At 35.4% G+C, this 21629-nt stretch overlaps 1 protein-coding gene across 2 annotated transcripts in view; it reads right to left on the reverse strand.

Moving 5' to 3' along the window:
- The window catches only part of MAN2A1 (mannosidase alpha class 2A member 1), a 170237-nt gene that overhangs the window by 54120 nt on the left and 94488 nt on the right, over positions 1–21629 (reverse strand). For both annotated transcript variants that reach the window (XR_001378333.3, XM_001504585.5), the window contains exons 11-12: positions 19381–19489; positions 18024–18091 (exon numbers count right to left, since the gene is read on the reverse strand). Coding sequence is in view for 1 of the 2 variants with exons in the window: in XM_001504585.5 (XP_001504635.1) it covers positions 18024–18091; positions 19381–19489 (177 nt within the window). In the remaining variant the exon portion in view is untranslated. The remainder of the gene's footprint in view (positions 1–18023; positions 18092–19380; positions 19490–21629) is intronic.

Consider the following 21629-nt stretch of genomic DNA (forward strand, 5'->3'; position numbering starts at 1 on the left):
CCCCGGGCTGCCGCAGCAGAGCGCAAAAACTTAACCACTCAGCCACAGAGCTGGCCCCTATTTTATAATCTTTGAATACATTATGCAGACTCCACTCACTGGAGAAATGTACATGTGCACAAAATTTTTCATACAGGTTCTAAGGCCTTCCAGTTTAAAAACTTTCTATTACTATAAAGTAGGGCTTTTTTTTTTTTTTTTTTTTTGAGGAAGATTAGACCTGAGCTAACTACTGCCAATCCTCCTCTTTTTGCTGAGGAAGACTGGCCCTGAGCTAACATCCATGCCCATCTTCCTCTACTTTATATGTGGGATGCCTACCACAGCATGGCTTTTTGCCAAGCAGTGCCATGTCTGCACCCAGGATCTGAACCGGTGAACCCCGAGAATCGGAATGTGCAAACTTAACTGCTGCGCCATGGGGCTGGCCCCAAAGCAGGCCTTCTTAAACAGGTAAACATTTAACTGCTTCCCCTTAAAAATCTCTCTAGAAACTATAGAATAACAATCTCACTTATCTTCAACTACCAGATATTAGGATTTTTATTTGCAAAGGAAAAAATAAAAAATGATGTTTTCTGAAGCTTCCAGTTGATTAAGTAACAAGGTTGGCCTCATCTTAGAAGAAAAAGATTCAACACTGAGGAACAGAACACCTTTTCTCTCCGCAATAAAGATTAGGATTTTATTTGAATATAATAGTGTATAAATGTTACCTCTCCTTCATAATACATGAAAGTTTATTTCACCTTTCTTTTTAAATGTTTGGGAGAAATAACTTAAAATTCATGGACAAAAATATTAAGAATCTATTATCCATTGGAGAGTCACTTGTCCCAGGACAAAATTCAAAAAGAAAGTAAACGAGTGCCCTGCATCTGTGATTGAATCTGAGGGAAGGCTGCCCCTGACGAAGCACTGTGTGATACAGCCCCTAACACTGCTCAACTGAGTATGCAATTTCTGACAACACTGTACTATCCTCGAATCTAAGAATTCCATAATACTAACACAAGTTCCTAGTTTAGATGTGAAGTACAGATTATTAAGTAAATATTCTAGAAAGCTATTTTAGAAAATATTACTTTGAGTAAAGAATATTTGTTTAGAAGACTAATACACAAAGCAGTAAGTTAAAAATAAAATTGTATCTTAGAATATTTTTTTCCATTTTTTGATTCAAAGTAAATTTGACTTGGCAGGTGGTAGAGAGTTTTTCAGATGCAATGGTAAGAAAAACAACAAAAATAATAACAATAATACCAAAAGCTAGCACTTAAGGAGCCTTTAGAATACCACATAGCATATAGTATGTGCTTTACTTGAATTAAGTCCTTTCAGCTTCTTAACCAACTTATGAAGTCCTAAAATCATGCCCATTTTACAGATGTGTAGGGTGGTTCAGAACCCTGCTCATGGTTACACAGCCATTTAAGTGGGAGAGCCAGGATTCAAACTCAAGCAGTCCGACTCCACGGCATCTTGGAGGTAAGGAAGGCGGCTCCGCTCTTCTCCAGTGGGTAAGACACTCAAGGGGTATGTGCTAGAAGCACAGATGCAGTATCTGCAGCACTCAGCCTCATCAGAGCCCCATCTCCCCAAGGTTCTCCGAATCCTGCTCCATCAGAGAGCTCTATATCCACCCCAGCAAAGAGCCTTCACTCTGAATGCCTCCAACCACCGGCAATGGCTGGACTGGGGTAAAGGGGACTTCTCTGAGGTGATTCTGAAGGTGAGGCGACTTCCCTTAGCTACTATAATGACAACACAAGCTTTTTTATTCGGTAAGTTCTTACTTTTTGTAAGGAATGATGGGAAGAGAATTGCTATATAATAATATTAGTGGTATTTCAGAAAATAGTTTCTTATGTTCCAGTTATAGAACAAAATTGATTATTTTCCAGAGTTGAGTTTTCTACCCCAAAACTTCCTTTCCTGGTGTTTATCCAAATGGCTGCTTTATAAATGATTTATGTTTTGTTTGTTTGTTTTTGGGGGTTTTTTGGGGTACGGAAGACTGGCCCAGAGCTGATCTGTTGCCAATCTCCGTCTTTTTGCTCGAGGAAGATTGTCACTGACCAAACATCTGTGCCAATCTTCCTCTGCTTTGTATGTGGGATGCCGCCACTGCATGGTTTGATGAGTGGTGTGTAGGTCCACACCTGGGATCCAAACATGCAACCCCTGGGCTGCTGAAGTAGAGCACGCAAACTTCACCACCATGCTACTGGGCTGGCCGTTGATGTGTTGATTTACGTTTTAACAGACAAGAAAACCAAATGTCAGTTGGATGTGACCTTGGGGATCCCTACCTTCACCCCTCTTTCCCAAGACATCTAGCAAATGGACTCAAGTTTCAAAAACAGGAAGCTGGTTGGTGACAGTGGTGGAGCTGGGATGAGTCCCCTGACTCAGTCCAGGGCTCCCTTCACAAAACTGTGCTCTTTCCAGGCATCTGACAGTGAGATCCGCTCAAAGCTCAATGGTATGGAAACAAAAGAGTTAGTATCATAAATGTTATCAGAATTTATAGCTGCAAATGCAACTCAATACTATAAATTAAAATGGTAACTCTCAAAAGTACTATATATTTCAGGGCTTTCCCACAATGACAAAGCATTTCTAATAGCATAAACAGAACCAAAGTAGGATCAAAATAATTTTATATCTTTTATAAACAAAATAGGACTGAAAAATCTTACAACTATATCTAGTATATAACAGAAAATAGCAAGTCAATAAACAAGATAAATATTCCTTTCCAACTATTCTAAAACTTTTGATACTACAGCAATAAAAAGAAACAGACACAAAAATTGTACTTAATTTGGTCGACCCCAAGAGTCTTGTCACCAATTAAGTTGCTTTCATTCTGAAAGAGTTTTGCCTAAAACAAAAATACCATCTGTTTTACCTAAAACATTAAGATGTTCTATTTTCTTGTCAATTCAGAAATCACATCTGTAGCCATTTTCTGAAAAGACAGCAAAAGATATTATATTTATGGGTGACTGCATAAGGAATGATGTTCAATCAAAATGTAATTTTCATCTACTGGAAGAAAATTTCATTTCTCCACTGACTATAACGCTGTAACTTTGGAGGAACACATGGTACATAAACAGGCTGATTTTCACAAATAAAAAGACCTTAAAAGTTAATGCAATAAAATAAGGTTGTTTTGTTGCTAAAGAGAGAAATAGTGAATACATTTGTATTCACTTTGTACATCTTTGTAGACAACTGATATCTATCTTGTGTGGGTTTTCAAGTGAGGAAAGGAAAAAACAACTTTTTATTGGTGCTACATCTCTACATGTTAGTGAGTCATCACATAAAAGGTAGAAATATGAAAACAACAAAACACAAACCACCTTCTCTTTTCAAAACACTTTTAGACACAATATTGCTCCCAGGAAAGACACTCTACTCTACAATCCAATGAACCAATTGAAGAAGATACAAAACACTAGAGAAAACATCACTCACAGTGAAGGCAAACACGATGTCACAGGGGATAAATATGAACATGTTTCGAAGAAAAACATACAAGCTATCCAACTACCTATAACACTTGAAGTAGATATTAAGTACCTACAAAAAAATCTGAAACTCAGCTATGTTTTAGTTTGAAAAGTAGCCCAGTTTCACACAAATTTTCTTGCCTAAAATAATAAAATAAAATAATGCTACTCTCCAGATAAGGATGAAATAAATAAGTCCAAAGGCTCTATTTAAAATTTTTCTTTTACCACAAAGTTGTGAAGTGTTCTGAAGTCCAAGATGGGCTTGAAGCCCTCCCTGACTTTTTCAGGATCAGGATACCTTCACTAAAATCCTTTTCCTTGTTCCTCTTGTAGTGCACGCTTTATTAATCTGCATTTAGAAGGAAAAAAAATCTGGTTCAGAAGAATGGAAGACTTTGAAATATGCCACATCACTTCAGTCTATGCTCTGAACTGCTCTGAGTTAATCAGGTTTACGTTAGCAATTTCAGAAGACATGATGGACACTGGGAGGAAAAAAAGAGAGACAGCAGAGGACTAAGTGTGCAAGAAACTAGAAAAAATAAACTAAGGAATTTCTCACATATAATTGTCAATTCCCCACACCCCAATACAAATCACTTTTAAAAAATCACTCATATACCAGATATTTAATTTACTTTAACACTGTCATAGTGCATTATGTAACTCCAACTAACAGGGGAAAAACTTTGGCGCTATGGCAATAAGAGAAGAGAATCATTCAAAATTTGCATTATCTGGCAGACACACCAAAATTAATGCCAGCTCTTCTTTGACACTACCTCATCTCCTTTCCAAAGTTTTTCTTAGGTTCTGTAAAGTTATGCATTTCCAAACATCTTAACTGGAAATTACTATAATCCTTCCTAGATTACAGGTGGTAGTCTCCACGCTAACTTTGCCTTCATATTGTAAGGTATCAAAATATCTCATCATAATCCCACATATACAGGCACATATATTTCCTCCCCATCTTCTGCACTTCCTGATTATGATCCTTGATGGGGTAATTGTAAGACATTGTAAGCAACAAGCAAAATCGTTTTAATTTCATTAGACAAACCATACAACTGAAACACTCAGTGTAAACTTAATTCACTGTATAATAATCTGACAACAATAAACTAGGACCACACAGCTAGTTAAGAAAGTTTGATTTAAAGTATAAACAATAAAAAAGCAATTAAAACATAGACTAACCAGGCAATTTAGCAGGTGTTCACTGAATACATAACTACTTTGCCATTGCTTTCAAGAAATAAAACTTAAAACTATCACTTAAAATGCAGTCTGTTCAACCACTTCCACAAATAAAATTTAAATCTAATAAAATCTAAAATGACTTTGTACCTAGGAACAAAATCATAGCAGACTAACTATAAAGGCATGGGAAGGAAGATTCTTTTAGAGTTCAAGTGAAATTGATGAAAAGAATGATTTATGATACCATGCCTTGAAAGTACTAAGGAGACAAACTCCACAATATAAATCGGTATGTCAGACTGATAGTGGCCTACTGACAAACATTTTCTTCAAACTTCTAAATGAGAGTAAAATGTATAAATAGTTAATACACAATTATATTATTTTAAGTAGTCTATCATAAACTTTAAACTGCCTAATGCAAGAATTGTAAAAAGTATTATTTCAGGAGATGCAAGAATGGAAGAAGAAATTTAAAAAAAAAATCTGATAATGAGGAAGCCTGAAGTACAGTCAAGAAGCTAGAGAACTCAGTTGAGTCAAGGAAAGGACTCTTGCAAAGAAAAAGTCAACACCTAAATCCCTCCACGCTTAGGGCATGTGATACAGAAGGGTGAAGTCAGCACTGCTCCACTCACCAAGATTTCTTGAGAGACAGATATTTGCCAAAAGACTTTTGAAAGAGATGGGGATCAGGACAGAGAGGAAAAGCTGACACACCCAAGCGTGATGCTAATAACAATCTGATGCCAGTCAGAAGAGTCAAGTGGTTTTTGCTGTACTGTGTCTTTATTAGAGAACTTGCTAATTACTTTAAATGATTTCACAATTCTTCCAAACCATTACTCTACAGGTCTACAATCTCTATATCTGCAAGATCCAAAAAGCTCTGAAAAATCAAGATTTCTTCAAAACTCACTTGGTGGCAAAACCTAAACTGAATTGACATGAAGCTACATATAACTGTTTACCCCACTTGATCTGAATATTCAGAAAATTTAAAGTATTTGATGAGTCCTACCCCATAAAGTATTATGTAATATGCCATATATACATATTAACTTTCCTAAAATTAAAAAGTTCTGAATTCACAAATATATCTAGCTCTGAAGATTTGAGATAAAGGATTGAGGACCTGTATTTAGCAGCAGGCTATGTGGTAGAGTCTAAGTGACAGACTACTCATAGAAGACACCCCGCCTGTGTAGGTCCTGAGCAAGAAAGAACCAAGAAATGAAGGGGAGAGAAAACATGAACACGTCGCAGCATAGTGCTGCTTAAGGCATGGACGTAAAATAACACTTGTCATTGAATGACTGACTGCCTGAACCAAGGAATAAGTATATTTTAACATGGTTCTAAATAGGTCACCAAGAAATAGTAAATGTTTAAGAATATTATATTTTCTTAATATGAGAACACTCTAAATCCCAATACAACATATTGCTCTTATTCTATGAGATTTTACTTTATATCTTCCTCAATTCTTAATTTTGCAATATCCAATTATGTTTTGGAATAAACAGAAAATCTCTGTTTCTTTAGTATTATGAGTGCTTGGATATGATTTTTCTACCTAACTGAAAGGAAATCTTGAGAACAGGTTTTTAAGACGCTTCTAGCACCCAAGACTGATTTATTTGGTACAGATCTGTTTCAACCATGTACAGAATACGATTGCAGTCTGAGGAAGAGCAGGCAGGGAAGAGTAGCCAATGATCAGAAAATATGGTAGCTGCTCGGGGGTCTAGCTGATGACCCTAATGAGTAGATGCTGCTAGTTGCCTACACAATAGCCATTCTCACATTCTCCTTTATCGACAAAAACCCAATTTTACTCGGGATGACAACAGTACTAAGCTTTAAAAAAACTAATCAAAACAAACAAAAGCCTTGATATGCCCATGCTTGGGGTGGCCATGTGACATACTTCTGGCCAATGAAATGTAATTAGAATTCAATAGGGGAGCTTCCTGGAAAGCTATTACATCCCCAACTTAATAAAAGTCAGCAGACTCAACTGGCAGAAGTTTTATTCTTGGCTCCTCTTTTGTGGCTGGGACACAGATCCAATGTCTGGAGAAGCAGGCACAATCTTGAAACAACAGCCACAGGCTAAGGACAACAGAGCTAAAAGGTAAAAGAGGTCTGGTCCTTTGATGACTCCATGGAACACATCATGAGTCCTGGACTACGTACCTTGAAACTTGTTCATAAGAAAAATTAACTGCTTCATTGTGAAGCCAATGTACTAAGGTTTTTGTTATGTGCCGTTGAATGCAATGCAAAGTAAAGTACCATACACACAAGAAATATTGGGTAACACAGGGAAGCCAAAAAGTACCAAAAACTTAATATTAATCTTAAAAGGAGAGAACGTTGAATACAAGATGATTCTCCCAAAGCAAAAAATGTTCTCATAAAGATTCATCACTATTGACATACTTTTCCTTAAAGGGTTGCTTATTTTTAAGTATGTCCTTAACTGCCTATCAAATATTACACATAACTTTTTCTCGTAATTTTCACTCTCTCCATCTCAATTTTCAGTTATCAATTCAGCAAACACCTCCTATGTGCTAAGCATTTCTTCCTTATTTCACTCAACTATTCATAAGTTCTTTAATTCAAACAAGTCATTTTCATTTTCTCCATGGAACTTGAAAGGCAAATTTCATAAAAACTTAAGTTAAAACCTCAGAATTTTGATTTTATTACAAAAAGAAATGCTAACTTATCATATTTTTTAGCTTTATATAGAATTTTATGAACACAGAATATCTGATCAAATCATTGATGCTTATCATTGATGAACATTTAAATCTTAAAGCATTTGTTCACATGATAAATAAAGTTGAGAGACATAGCCTTGTCCACAGTCCTCTTCATCTCCAAATACGATTGTTTTCTGCAAGATAGATTTCTTCCAGTGCAATGCCCAGTTCAAATGCTCCTGGCACATATCAGTAGGTCACTTTCCTGAAAGATTGCTAGGTGTCATGTTAGAATGATGAACAAGACCCAGCCCATGCCTTCACAGGGTTTATAGCAAGTCCCTTCAGAGGAAGGTTAAATAGGAGGCAAGTGGGACAATAGTGGGTACACACGCAGTCCCACGAGAGCATACAGGAGGGACACCTAGCCCTGACTTAAGGATTTCAGGGAAAGGTTCCAGAGGAAGTAACAACTAAGCTGAGTCCTAAAAGATAATCAAGAATCAACCAGGGAAATTGTGTGTATGTGTGTGTTTGGGAATGGGGTGCCTGGGAGGTTTTCTATTCCCCCCAGGCAGCAAAGGTCTGGAAGTGAGAGAGAATATGGCATATCAGAGAACTGATAGTTGAAGGGCTGAAGTACACAGTGCATGCTGGGGTGCTGTGAAAGATGATGCTACAGAAACCAAAATGCAGACACATAGGTCAAGTTATGGAGTCTGTGAGTTTATCCTTGGATAAATGGAGAAAAGAAGGGTTTTCAGCAGAGAAGTTACAATATCATTGCTAATATTTGTTGAGTGCCCACTAAGTGCTAGATTTTATATGATTAAGTTCATACACATGATCTTATTTAATTCCTCCAACAAATGTATGAGGCAGGGACACCTGTCACAGGGTTGTTGGCATCACTCAGGGGAGAGAGAGTAGCAGCCTGAAGAAGGGTAGTGGCATCGAGGATGAGGAGAAGTGGACAAAACAGAGAGACAGTTAAGAAGTAGAACAAAAAGAACTGGTGTTTGTTTGGATACAAGGTGAAACAGAAGGGACAAAGATAATCAGGGTAATCCTATAATTTACTGTCCAAACAAACACACTTTTGAGCGCAAAGAGGGACACTAATGAAAAACTGGAATACACGATCACGCTAAGATTGAAGCCCAGGCTTCTGGCCTGGGAAACTAGATGACGATAATAAAGCTTTATTAAAGAGCTTAGGACCACCACAGAACAGGTTTGAATGGAAAGAAGTTCAGTTTTAAATACACTGAGATGGAGGTACCAGTGGGCGGTTCCAATGGAGGTATTCATCTGGCCTGCGGGCGTGTGGGTCTAGAACTCCAGAGATTTTTCTCAGCAGAGATATATTTTGGAAGTCAACAGTATACTGACAATTAATAAAGGCAATGGAGTAAGTAATATCACTCTCACTAGAAGCTTCTGTCTTTAAATCTTCCTGAGGCAAAACAATTGTTTATTTAAGATCTCCTATATGCTCCTGACTTTCCTTTTTCAGACGGTAACATTATCTGAAGCTACAGACCTACATTACTGTTAGTAAACTATCTTTACACTATAAGAGCTCTGCCAAAACTGGAAGGACATTTCTACTTTCAGTTTGGTAATCAAATTTACAATAATGATTTGGATTCGCACTGTCTAATTATTTCCAATGCGTTCTTAATTTTGATTCATATATTAGTCAGCTGAGTTTACTTCATTAAGAAAACTTTTAGAAAGAAAAGAGTATCTGTGGTATATTTTATAACTGTTTTCATATTTGAAAATAACTTGCTGTTGCCTTCACACATGAAAGATAACTCGGAGTACAAGATGATTTCAAAACTCGACAGTCTTCTTGTTACAGAGAAGAAACCTAAGTCAGTCTAGCCTTTGTTCCATATTATACACTATCTGTCTTTCTGCCTGGGTACTTTTACAATACGTCTTTTTCCTTTTAATTGAACTAAGTTACCAAGACGTACTAGGGGTGACTCTCTTTTCATTTATATTACCCAGAACTTAGCCTTTTTCATCTATAAAGCAAGGCCTTCTCAGCTCAGAAAACTTTTCATCAATTATATCTTTGATCATTGCCTCTGCTCCAGTTTTTTCCTAGAGAAAATCTATAATTCTTCTGTTGGAATCTTGTCCTCCATAACTATCATCTTGTTTCTTATGGTTTCCACTCGTCTTTCTTTTCTCTGTATTCTTGAAAAGCACCTCATGGGTTTCTTTTCTTTTTCATGTCACTGAAACTCTTTCACAATGGCCGCTTCACTCCGCAGTATCACTAATGAAGATGTTCTGTTAACCCCCCAACCAGTCTTTCCTTACCTCATGCCTCCTCTTTTCCATGTCATCATGTCATTTTAGTTTTTTGGTTTCTGTTTCATACTCCTTAGAGATCCTGACTGTTCTTGAGAATCTCAAAGAGGATTTTTAAAAATTTTTTTCTGGTTGTTGTAATGAATCCCTTTAAGATCTAAGGTGTGCTTCTGCGTCTTCATGTTATCCTTATTTTTTGTTGTTCTGTGGAGATTTCTCATAGGTGTCCTCCGATAACTTTTCACTAACTTACCCTCATAGAAGTAGACACCCACCCAGACCCTGTGTGTGCCAAAGGTACCCTTGGTCTTTATTTTGGTATTGGTTGAAGTCCCCCTCTTAGCTAGTTAGTTTATTTGACAAGTATGTGTTGATCATCTATAATGTGCCAGGTATTTGCCAGAGGGTGCAAAAGCAGACAAGTTCCCTGTCCTCATAGAGCTAACATTTCAGCAAAGGAGATGGAAAACAAAAGGTAAATAAAATAACCAGTTTGTTAATAATGCCTGAAGGATGCAAAGAAGATGCAGTGATGGAGAAAAGAGTGGAAAATAAGTTCACATGCATTGATGTAGCCTGACTGCAAGTTCCCAAAAGGCTGCCGTCCAAGGTGGCTGTGCCTGTAGTGTTCTATACCAGCTCTGGTGCTCAAAATGAACAGAGTTTCTTTCTACAACAAAGAAGATCGTGGCATTCTTCTGGCCCATGCCATCATCAACAGCAATTTCCTAGAGCAGACACTTCCCCTGATGAAGGCTCTACCATCAGTTCCCCATTTGTCCCTGCCTATTTTATGTCTGGCAGATTCAGTCTCCAAATTAGTTGTAAAATACAGACACAGTGGAAGCCCTGTTATCAGTGTGATTAAGGCTGGCAATAGACCTGTTAACTGAAAGAGTTAAAGTTGACTTGAAAGTAAAAGCTAAAGTAGGACATCTTTAAGAAATACATATATATTTATTTATTCTTAATACTTTACCATAAAACATACAAATATGTATCCATTTACTAATCTACTAATGTAAAAGCAAAGCTTCTGCTTTGACTATGGGACCACTAATTGGAGTCCTATGTCATATTTTCTGCGTAACAATACATGTGATAAATCATCTATAGTGTTTAGCTTAGGTTTCTCTAAACTAGACCAAGAAGTTCAACACTTAAAAGAATATTAAGCAATCTGAATACAAACTGCTTCTACATCTTTATGATTTCTTCCCAAATCTTTTGTAGACATCTTGCCAATATTTATCAGTGATTCACCTTTGTTGAAAATTTCCAAAGCACTCAACTTCATATAAAAAAATCTTTTTTGCATAATTCATCAGTTTAATAAAAATCAAATTATGAGAGAAAAATACCAAGAATAACTCATATGGGAATAAATAATTGATTCATGATAATCACACAACTCAACTGAAATACTGGAGGGAGAGAAGTATGCCATTCTCCATAGCTAGCAGCCTGTTAGTGACAAGATCAGGGTACCACAGGCACAGAAAAGGAATGGAGAATATCAGTTGATCCAGTTCGCCAATTAAGTGGAGACTGATTAATAGAATTCTTAGACAGAGAGGATGAAAAGAAAAGAATAGTTACCTATTTCATTAGCAATCTTAAAAAACAGCACGCTACCTGTATTAAAATGTGAGCCCACTTTTCTAGTTGGTAAAGTAGAAGAATTTCAAAACCTTAGGGGTAGACATTTTGAAAAGGAAAAGGAATCAATCTCCATACTTGCTTTAGAGACCTGCATGTTGCTTTTATTTCTGTTTACCATTGGCTGGTGAATAACTGCATTTCTCAGTCCAGTCAATCAGCTTTATAGTTTGTGGATATCTCAGATTGTGGCAATAGGCTATAAGACCAAGGTTTTGGTATTCCTCTGATTGTTCATCATTTTCTATGTTTTCATGAGTTTTAATAGGAAACTGAGAGTCAGGCTCAGGGTTCCTAGTCAGCCATCACATAAAATAGAAGTGTCAACTTATTTTTAATATATAGGTGTTATTTCATGAAAGTCAATGTGAGGTTGCAACAGTATTTCAGGAATTAATACTCATAATTCCTGATATAAAATAAATAGAAATGTCAGGAGTAAGGAGAATATTGTGGGAAGGTGGAGTCTTTCCTCCTATTCCCTCCCCCAAAGCCATTATATTTCTCTGAAAAATTAGGCAAAATGGAAGCCTATGAATGACTGATTTAGAATGGCAAACACCAGATAAGATTATTTTATGTTGCTACCCAGACAATGATTACTCTAAAACCAGTTCCAACCACTAGGCAAAGAAGTTTTAACATAAAATTAACTAATGTATCATACTGAAAGTATCTTCAGTTCCCTAAGAAACTTTTCGTTATTTAAATAATGTACTATATTCTACTTAGTCTTTTGGGTAAAACATCCTTTCTAAAAATGTCCCAGATTACAGATATGCTGAAACATGCTTCTGGTTAATCAGAGAACAGGTCAATCTATATCTTGAAAAAGTCAAAGATAACACAGTATTACTCAGATGGAATGTAGATGAAAATACAGAAACACCTTTCAAAAGCAACTAATACTTCAACAGAAAAGCATCTCAGAGATGAGTTTAGGAACTCATCCTTCAAGTCTAGTAATGAGTATTAATTCATAAACACACTATGCTATTAATACCCAGATAGACCTATACTAAAACTAGAATAGTTCAGTTTTTTATTTTTAAGAGTCTCTAGTGCCGCCAGTTAAGAATTTTCCCATTAAAAGAAAAGTTCTAATGTAGCTTTAAAAGGAAAGGACATTTCAGCTGCTCTCAAATAATAGAATCTGGGGAGGGCCAAGAATATCAAATCCCAGTCAAATCATGTATTCTCTTATTACCTCGAATTCCCTTGGGATAATTTTAAGATGTGAGCCAGCATTTTCAAGAAGTGAAAGTCTCAAGCTTCCTGACTTTGTACCTTTATTTTTTCGCTAACCAATATGAAGACATTTCTATACTAGTTTTTCCAGTACATGACAAGATTTGAGCTTAAACCATACAATCCATGAGCAACAAGCACAGTTCTTACACCAATCATCACTGCTAACACTTCGCCATCTCTCTCAAAGAAAAACAGCCAAGCACAAGGCAAGCTCCATCTTGACATTGACAGCCCTCTCATCAGACTCCAGTTTCTCAGACTTGAACCACCTTGGCTCAAGTCGTGGAATCTCAATTCAGTTCTTGAGCTACAAACACTTCTACCAAGCTTAGATTACAATAAAAAATACTGCCAGAATCTGAGTGGTTAGAACTCTGTTTTCCTAGAAATTTCATTTCCAAACAATAAAAAGAAGCCTGTGAGCTTGGTTTCTTCATTTAAAACTTATGTTTAAACAACTGGTAGAGCTACAGATACCTTCTTACGTACATTTTGATTTGGTATAAAAATATGTTGATGACATGATGACCAACAAAAAAATGATCTAAAGCCTTGAATCCCAATACACTAATAGATAATTATTCCCAGAAAGAACTGTTTCTGATAACAATAGTAAAAATAAAAAATGTAGAATGAGGCAAATCTATGTCAACACCAACAACAAAACGTCTAACGTATAAAACTGATCTGATAAGGCCAACTCATTCAGGTATTTGGGAATATCTTTTGAACTCATTTATTCTGAAGAGCCCCCCAAGAATGCAATCTCAACAAACTTAATTGTATAAGAACGAGATGATGCTGAGATGAAACCTAAAACTTTTCAAGCCTCATTGCATGAAACTAAAATCTCAAATGAGCAGTTGTTCAAATGCTGAGCAAATTCTAAGCTTTATTGAATTACTGTTTAATTTATTTTTACTTGTAGTAGTATTTAGTGTATTAGGAAGCCCTCTGGCATCAAATTTTCAAATATTAGATGAAAGAAGTATTTTGGGAAAATATATACCAAGACACCACATTTTCACATAGAATGTGAACTGTGTTTTATGTATATTTAGTGTGTGAAGTTTAATATTCTCTTCAACCAATAATTAAATGTATTTCAACAAATCTTTATTGAATTCTCACTATGTTGAATATAATACCACAAGCATGGTGGGGGAAATAAATGAAAGAAATAGTTCCTACCCTCAAGGAGTTTACAATCTAGCAGGACTAACTTCAAATAATCATACTGGCAGAAATAAGCCAATACCAATTCCCAGCCATACGAGTGAACCATATTGGAAGTGATTTAGATGAAAATTTGGGGCCAATATGATAATGCGATGAGACTGTGGGCATCTTGGGAGGAGGGTGGAACATTTTGGACGTGGAAGGTATGTGAATTGTGGTAGCCAGCAGGTGAACTATGGTAGACAGTCTCCAGAGATGACTGCCTTCATTCCCTTTGCTTCCCGCACATGCTCCTCACATCAAGCAACAGAGAATAATCCCTCTCCCCTTGAATCTTGGCTGACCTTAGTGACTTGCCTGATTAACAGAATGTAGTGGAAATGACCTTCTAGAACTTCTGAGGCTATGTCCTAAGAAGTCCTGCTGTTTCCACCCAGGTAACTTTCTCAGAGTTCTGCTTTGGATAGATTCCTCTGATAACTACATGAATAAATTAGGGGCACAGTGAAATTGAAGATAAAAGGGCAAGAAGCCATTGCAGTAGTTCAAGCAAAACATAAAGGATGGCTCAAAACCAGAAAGTAATAGGAAAAGAGGAGATGATTGATGTTAGAGATGAGAAAGGCAAAATCCAAAAGACTCCACTTGATGAAACTTAAGGAATAAGAAAAGGCAGAAGTCAAAGTGGTTCTGGGGTTTCAGCACCTAGACAACTAAAAAGAGAATGATGCTATTAATCAAGACTGGGATCCAAAAGAAAAGCACCTATAGAGAAAACCAGAGGAAATTACTTTAGTGGTGTTGGGAGGCCACCCACAGAGAACCATTCAACAAGTACATGGCAATGGGGGTATCAAGTGTCTTTTCTGGAATTAAGTACTTTTTATATCCAGCTGATATTCTGAAGTCACCCAAGCCCAGAAGACACTGACTTTCTTTGTGTCTCCACAGTTAATGGTTTCTTTTCAAATTAATCCCTTCTTTTTCCAGCCAAAAGAGATGTAGGACTCCTTACCAATAAACACCTTGCTAAAAATTATAAGCACTGAAGGGTAAATTTGCAATAGCCGTTTGAATAAATTACTCTCAAACTAAAAACGTTTCTACTTGAAAGATTAAATTTTCAGAATTATAGAAGCTATCTCAATGTAATTTTGATAATATACTTGGCATTCAGAATTCTCCACCTTATAAACAAGTTCCTTTACACCTTGTCAAACCACGTGGCTTCGTGGCCTGTGCTATGGCAACATTTATGCCCACTCTGCACAGACGGAACACTGAAAGAAGACTGAAATCTCTGCTTGTCTGCCTTTCACTTTGCAGCCTGGGTGTCCTAAAAGCTCCTCATCCTCTAAGTCTCTGCATTAACTTTCTTTACAATCACTTTCCTTAGGCAATTATGAACGCAGAGAGAAACAGAAACATCGTTTAAGGATTATTTAAGGCTAGAAAATTTATGACTTGTTCAGGGTACCCTAACTTTTAACTCTTAAGTGTACCCGCTTCTGTATAAAGACTATGAATGCATACACTACACAGCTCTCATAACCTTGTGAACTAAATTAGGAACATCGACATGTACTACTTCACTGTCAGCAGATTACAGACTACTTTTTAAATACTCACAAACTAAACTGTTAGGTTCTAACAATAATTAACATTATTAACAGCATGATCAAATTCATTTACATTTACTATTTAAATTGTATAGGTTTAGATCAGTGTTTCTCAACCTTTTTTACATTAGAAACTCCTTAAAGACTCCTTTTAGACATTTTTTCCTCATCATTCCTCCACAGAATTTTAATACTACACATGAAATGTATGTCTGTTATGTACTAGTATGTATCTGTGTTTTATATATTAAAAAGAGTAAGTTTTTTTGACCCGCCCCAAGAACCAATTTTTACCCTCCTGGGGAGGATATCTCCCACACTGAGAATGCATGTTTTATTTAAATTAATAATTTGTTGCTCAAATAAGAATTACCCTTATAACTAATCAAAATAATGCTAAGCCTTAGAGTATCATAGAAGACCCATGAAGAACACGAGAAAGAATCTCAGCCACATCTCCGAAACTTTCAATTTAAAGACAGCTCAGTATCTGCTAAATAAAACTATCAATGAATTCTTCCATTTTAAAGGCCACCATCATTCCTCCATCCTCCCCTGGTTTTACTGAGAGATCAGTAACTCAGATAATTTGTAACTAACAGATAAAATATAGATCTTAAAACCAAAAATATAAGTAGTTCTATTCATGAGGCTCTAAAGTACAAAACGGATCGTAAAGGTAAAAATAAGAATCTGATAATCATATGTATTCCCAATTCACCTAACTGTGGAAATGGTAGCACTGATATTTGGTAAAAAGGAACTGTGAAGAAATAATATTAAGATGAAAAACACTATTTAAATACAAACTGTTAAAAGGAAATATCAAAAAGCGATCATTTTACTAATAGCCTATTTAAAATAGACTATTTATGTTTATCTATAATTAAAATGACTTAATTTAAAGCTCAAAATATATTTCTCCTTAATGAATACAACTATATCTCCTAACTTTCTTCCTCCAGTATAAGGAAGGCTAAATTATCACTTACTGCTGACTAAGGTAAGGACAGTAGGAGGAAGAGAAACCACAGGGCACATCTCTTCCTCTGACCCATCATGGCCCCATCCCCTCTGCACCCCACCCACCCTAAGATGCACCCACAGGAAGACTATTTTGGGGTAGGCATGGGACATGAATTACTTGTAGCAAGCATAAGCCATTCATACGGTCAGCAAAAACAAAGATCTTCCCCCCACCAAAATAGAAAAAGGTAAAAAAAAGTTAAAAGATAAGAGGATTATGCCTAAGCCAAACAGATTTACTAACACCACAGTCTACGAGGGACATGATATTTAAGAAAAAGCCAAATAACCCTGCAGTCTATCTTGGACATGATATTTAAGAAACAGCCATATAACCCCACATGCATTGAAACGTCACTTATTTTAAGACAAAGAAAACATTTGGTGATTGCAGTATCATTATTCTTTCATCCTAATTACGGCTTGGCAATATGAAAGCCTTTGACTTCAGCAAGACTTTAAAAACTTTCTTTTCAAGTTAATCCCTTCTTTTTTGGCCAAAAGAAAGAGACGTAGAATTTCTTTACTATTACTTTAGTGATACTTTACTATTGCTAAAAAAATACTTTTCTTGTTCTAAAGTATGAGCTGTATACGTTTTAAGTCTCTACTTACTGAAGAAATTTAGTCAGCTAAGGCTTGAAATCTTAACTTTACTAGCAACTGTACATTTTCTGTAATACTTTAATTCCACTTATTTTAAAATAATTTTAATAAAATACACCTAGTTAAAACCACAAATTACTCCTTACAATTATTCTTTTATCCTGCAATTTGGAAGAGATGATAAGAAATTTCTCAATTTAGACAGTAAAAAGTTATATTAAAAAAATACACTGCGTATTTGGGAGTACACTGGATACTAACTGACTGATATTTGATCGTTAAAAACAGGTAACTTGGTTAAATAATTGCCAATAAAAACATAAAACATTTCTTTGCAAATCTGAGACAGCCACCAATTAAATGTCCCATTTTTAGGTTAACTGAACACTTTTCTCATTTACCTTAACATAAATCAATAGTGCTAAAATGAGGCAGGTCAACCAGCACAATGACAGCTATCTAGTAAATAATTTACAGTAAAAGCACTTATCTTCTGACAATAATTAAGTTCCCTTCTTCATTTAAAAATTTAGGATCAGGGATTAATGAAAGCAAGTAAAGAAAAAGTTAATCAAGAAAAAATGTACTCTGAAAGTAATCAATATTATAAATATAAGGCAATTTTTTATCATAAAGTTACATATTTACCATCTCACATCAAATATCTGTAAGTAATACTGTTATAATAGTTTATTCGGCCATCAGTGCACCAAGGTCTGTGTTAGCTATTAGCACTGAACATGACACACTCATGAGGGAAAATTCATTTCTTCAGAAAAATGTTTTAAATTAATAAATTGATTAAATGAAATACTGCCTCAAAATATATGCTGGTTACAGAATAAAATCATAAAAATCAAAAAAGTCAAGGCAGAAAAGTGGTAAAAGTTTATGAGAAATCATGTATTTACCTTGGCTCCGCACTCAGCTTTATTACACTTTTTCGTGGCAAAGAACTTTGTGATTTTTGTGTTAAATCCTATAAAAAATAACAAAAATTATTAATTTACTTTTAAAACTAGTTTCAAAATTATTTACGTAATAATACCTTGCAAAAATCATGAAAAGGGCACCACAGGAAAAAAAATCCTTTTTCCAGCTATATAAAGTCCATCAAAGTTCAAAATAGATAATTCTTGTGTGTGTGCATGTGTATACATGTATTTACACTCCAAGTGCAGATACGCTACAGGGACTAGAGTCCATAATGGGTAGTTCCTCTTATGAACCAAATAAATCAGGGTTCTAGAGATAATTCTGCAAAAAGTTTTACTACTTTACTTTTATATGATGTTTCATATCCTTAAGAAATGTATGTCCATTTATTGTATTTTTTACTCTAATATGAAAACGTATAATCATAGTCTGATTATAAGCAGCAGTCTATAGAAATATTGAAGCTGTATCTCTGACTCCAGATGTGTAAATTCAAATTACATGTAAAATTTCAAAGCCTATCATTCACAATAGATTCCAATGATAAGTAAATTACAATTTTAAAATATCTGAGTTGCCAAGTGGAAGTGTGAAGAGGATGGTAATCAACCATTTTTTTCAACTGTTCTTTCTTGCTGCAGAACAGCGTGTTCTTCCTTACAGAGCAGTCTGCTCTACTACCTCATCTGATCCTATTAGCGACATAAGCCATGGAGATATTATCGTCCCATTTTACAGATAAATGAATGAGGGCTCAGAGATGTGAAGCCACTGTTTCAAGGCGCACACAATCAGGTGCAGAGGTTGAGCTAACAGCTAATCTCCTAACTCCTCCATCACTGCCCTACTGTTACACGTATCTCAGCACCGCCCACAGCATGGACTCATCCTGAAAACAGAAAGCAATTTAGGATCATTCAAACTGAAGGTTAGCAAGAATACATTAAGAATTTACAGAAGTTTAAATATCAAGGGGCTTCTCATTAAAGCCAAGCAAAATAACTAAGTATAATGTCCAGTTACCTTACAATATCATCTAAACAGTGTTCTAAAAGCTTCTACATTCCACATACCCTGAAATAAATTCAGTGTTTTATTTTTCATGCTTAGATTTAGTCAGAACAAAAGACACACTATAAATCAAACAGATACACTTAAGAGGAAAGAAGAACACACAGGTAATTTATATAAACGGATACAAATTCTTTCAAATAATATAAAAAGAAATAACTATATTTCAATGTTTCTGTTCATTAAGCTTATCATCCCCTTTTCCAATCCAAGAACAAAAGAATCACATTTTTATGATGAATATAGAAGATATCAACTAACCATTTCTAGGACGGTATCAGTAGAGTCATATGAGTATTTGTCCTTCAAGATAAGTAGTAGTGCAGAATTCCCAATTATCTTCCTCAAATTAATGAATGAATGAAAGAGTCTGTGAAAAACAAAAATTTTACTAGACTGAGAAGTAATTCAAACATCTGTACACAATATTCTTAGTTTCTGTAATAATGCTGAAACCACCATTACCTTCGTCCTGTATTCTAAGTGAAACCTATAATGAATCTATAATGAATTGACTTTTTTTTTTTTTGCCCATAACTATGTACTTAGAAAAAAGTGGTTTATCAGAAGATATCATTGATAAAGATTCATTTAAAACAGAAAACTTTCTGGACACACCTGAAACACATACACTTATTCAAACTATTTATACTTTCTCTGAATATTATTCCAAATACTAAGAATGTCCAGCATAATCACTTTGTTAGCTTTAAGGCATTCCACCAAAAAGTAAAGATTTGATACTTTACTTTAGAAAAGTCTTTAACAAGCATTGAAACAACAACAGAAGACATGAGATCAGCTTGTTCACAAGAAAATTCAATCAGTATAAACACTTCAAAGAATTCAAATTCCCAAGAATTCAAACAGCTATTTCATTGAATTTAATTTCATTTTCTTGTTGAAGAGAATAAGAAAAACGAAAGTTTTTCACAGGTCTGGATAAGGAAATCGTCTGTCCTTGCTACTTTTCTTGGTCATCGAAACTGTTAACTGTATTCAAATTGTATTTTTATGTCTGAGGAACCAAAGGGATGTTTATGAATCAAGTGATTCAAGATCAATTCGTGGATATAATCTTGGTACATTATCAGCTATTGCTGAAGTACTACGCATGCGAAAAGAATTTGCTTAAAGTTTTCTTCAAGCTCAATCTTGTTTCTTTAAAGCTTTATAGAGCAGGAAGGCATCCCTAAGTAAACTCATATTGGAGAAATTTGTAGACAAACATTGCTAACCATGTTTTCAATTAACCACCAGACTGAAACTACTATGTTTACAGAGTGACTATATTATTTTGCCCAACACAGAAAGCAATTTTGGATTTGTGCATTAAAAACATTTTGGTTGGCATGCAACAACAAAAAATTAGTAAAAGAATTAGAAATCACTTGTTTTTGCAGAGCATAATCTTCAAAGATGTATATGATCATGATCAATAAATTATTAATTAAATAAACTGACATAGTAAATCTATAAACATAGTGTTAAAATCTTATGAACTTGAATTCAGGTCATCCTCCAGCTAAATTTCTCAGTCTATTCAAATGTTTCCCTAGATAATAACTAGTGTTCTCATCAGACTAAAAGACCATAGGAATGAATACAATCCAGTTATGGAAACAAATCCCTCAATCTAAGTTTATTTTTATTATCTACATTGCTATCTGTATTAGGTCTTCTGAACCTACAGAATAAAAGTCATGCTCTCCAACAGCTAAAACCTTATATGTATTATAGCGTATTAAAGAGTCCTAATTAAACTGAGCGAATGCACGAATCAATGTTCACACCCCAAAGGCACACATGCAGTCTACTAATGAGATGAACACGAAAGACTAGCACAGCATTCCCCAAAAGCTATCTCAAGATATAGAAAGCTGTTTTGTTTAAAACTAAACTAAACACAGTAAGTGCGTTTGGGAAATACTGGGTAAAACAAAATTTTAAATGTTTCAACATTTCATCAATGTGAGATTTCTCAGAGCCTCTAATTTCCTAACATGTCCTTATCCTGTTATTATGGAACAGTTCAGGGAAGATCACTTAGGAATCAGAATCTTCTAGTTTGTTATCATTGCTGCTGTTTCAAGATGTCATTACGTTTGTCATTCAATAGTTGGATCTACATGTTGGGACCCTCACACTCACCCTTTGTTCATTTTTCTCCTACCTACCTTAATTAAAAGTTAATTAGAACTGGCAAAATTCTAAATCTTTCTGTAACTGATCTTATTCTCATCCACACAGCCCCGTTATCCACTTTTAAGCTGAATATCCATTACAAACACTGTCCCAGTCTAATTCATTTTTTTCTGCTATGATTAGAATTTCCAAATATGGCATGATGCATTCCCACTCTTCAGTTTATAATTACACAAACATTCAATCTACTGTTGAGAGCATGACTCTAAGAGTCATCCTTAGATGGAAAGAGAAAGCTAGAAGGGCCTGGAGTGCTGATGGCATTGTGAAGCTGTCATATCTGAACCAGTGGCCTGCAGACTTCT

Source organism: Equus caballus, chromosome 14 (assembly GCF_041296265.1).
Source record: "Equus caballus isolate H_3958 breed thoroughbred chromosome 14, TB-T2T, whole genome shotgun sequence".
Classification (NCBI taxonomy): domain Eukaryota; kingdom Metazoa; phylum Chordata; class Mammalia; order Perissodactyla; family Equidae; genus Equus; species Equus caballus.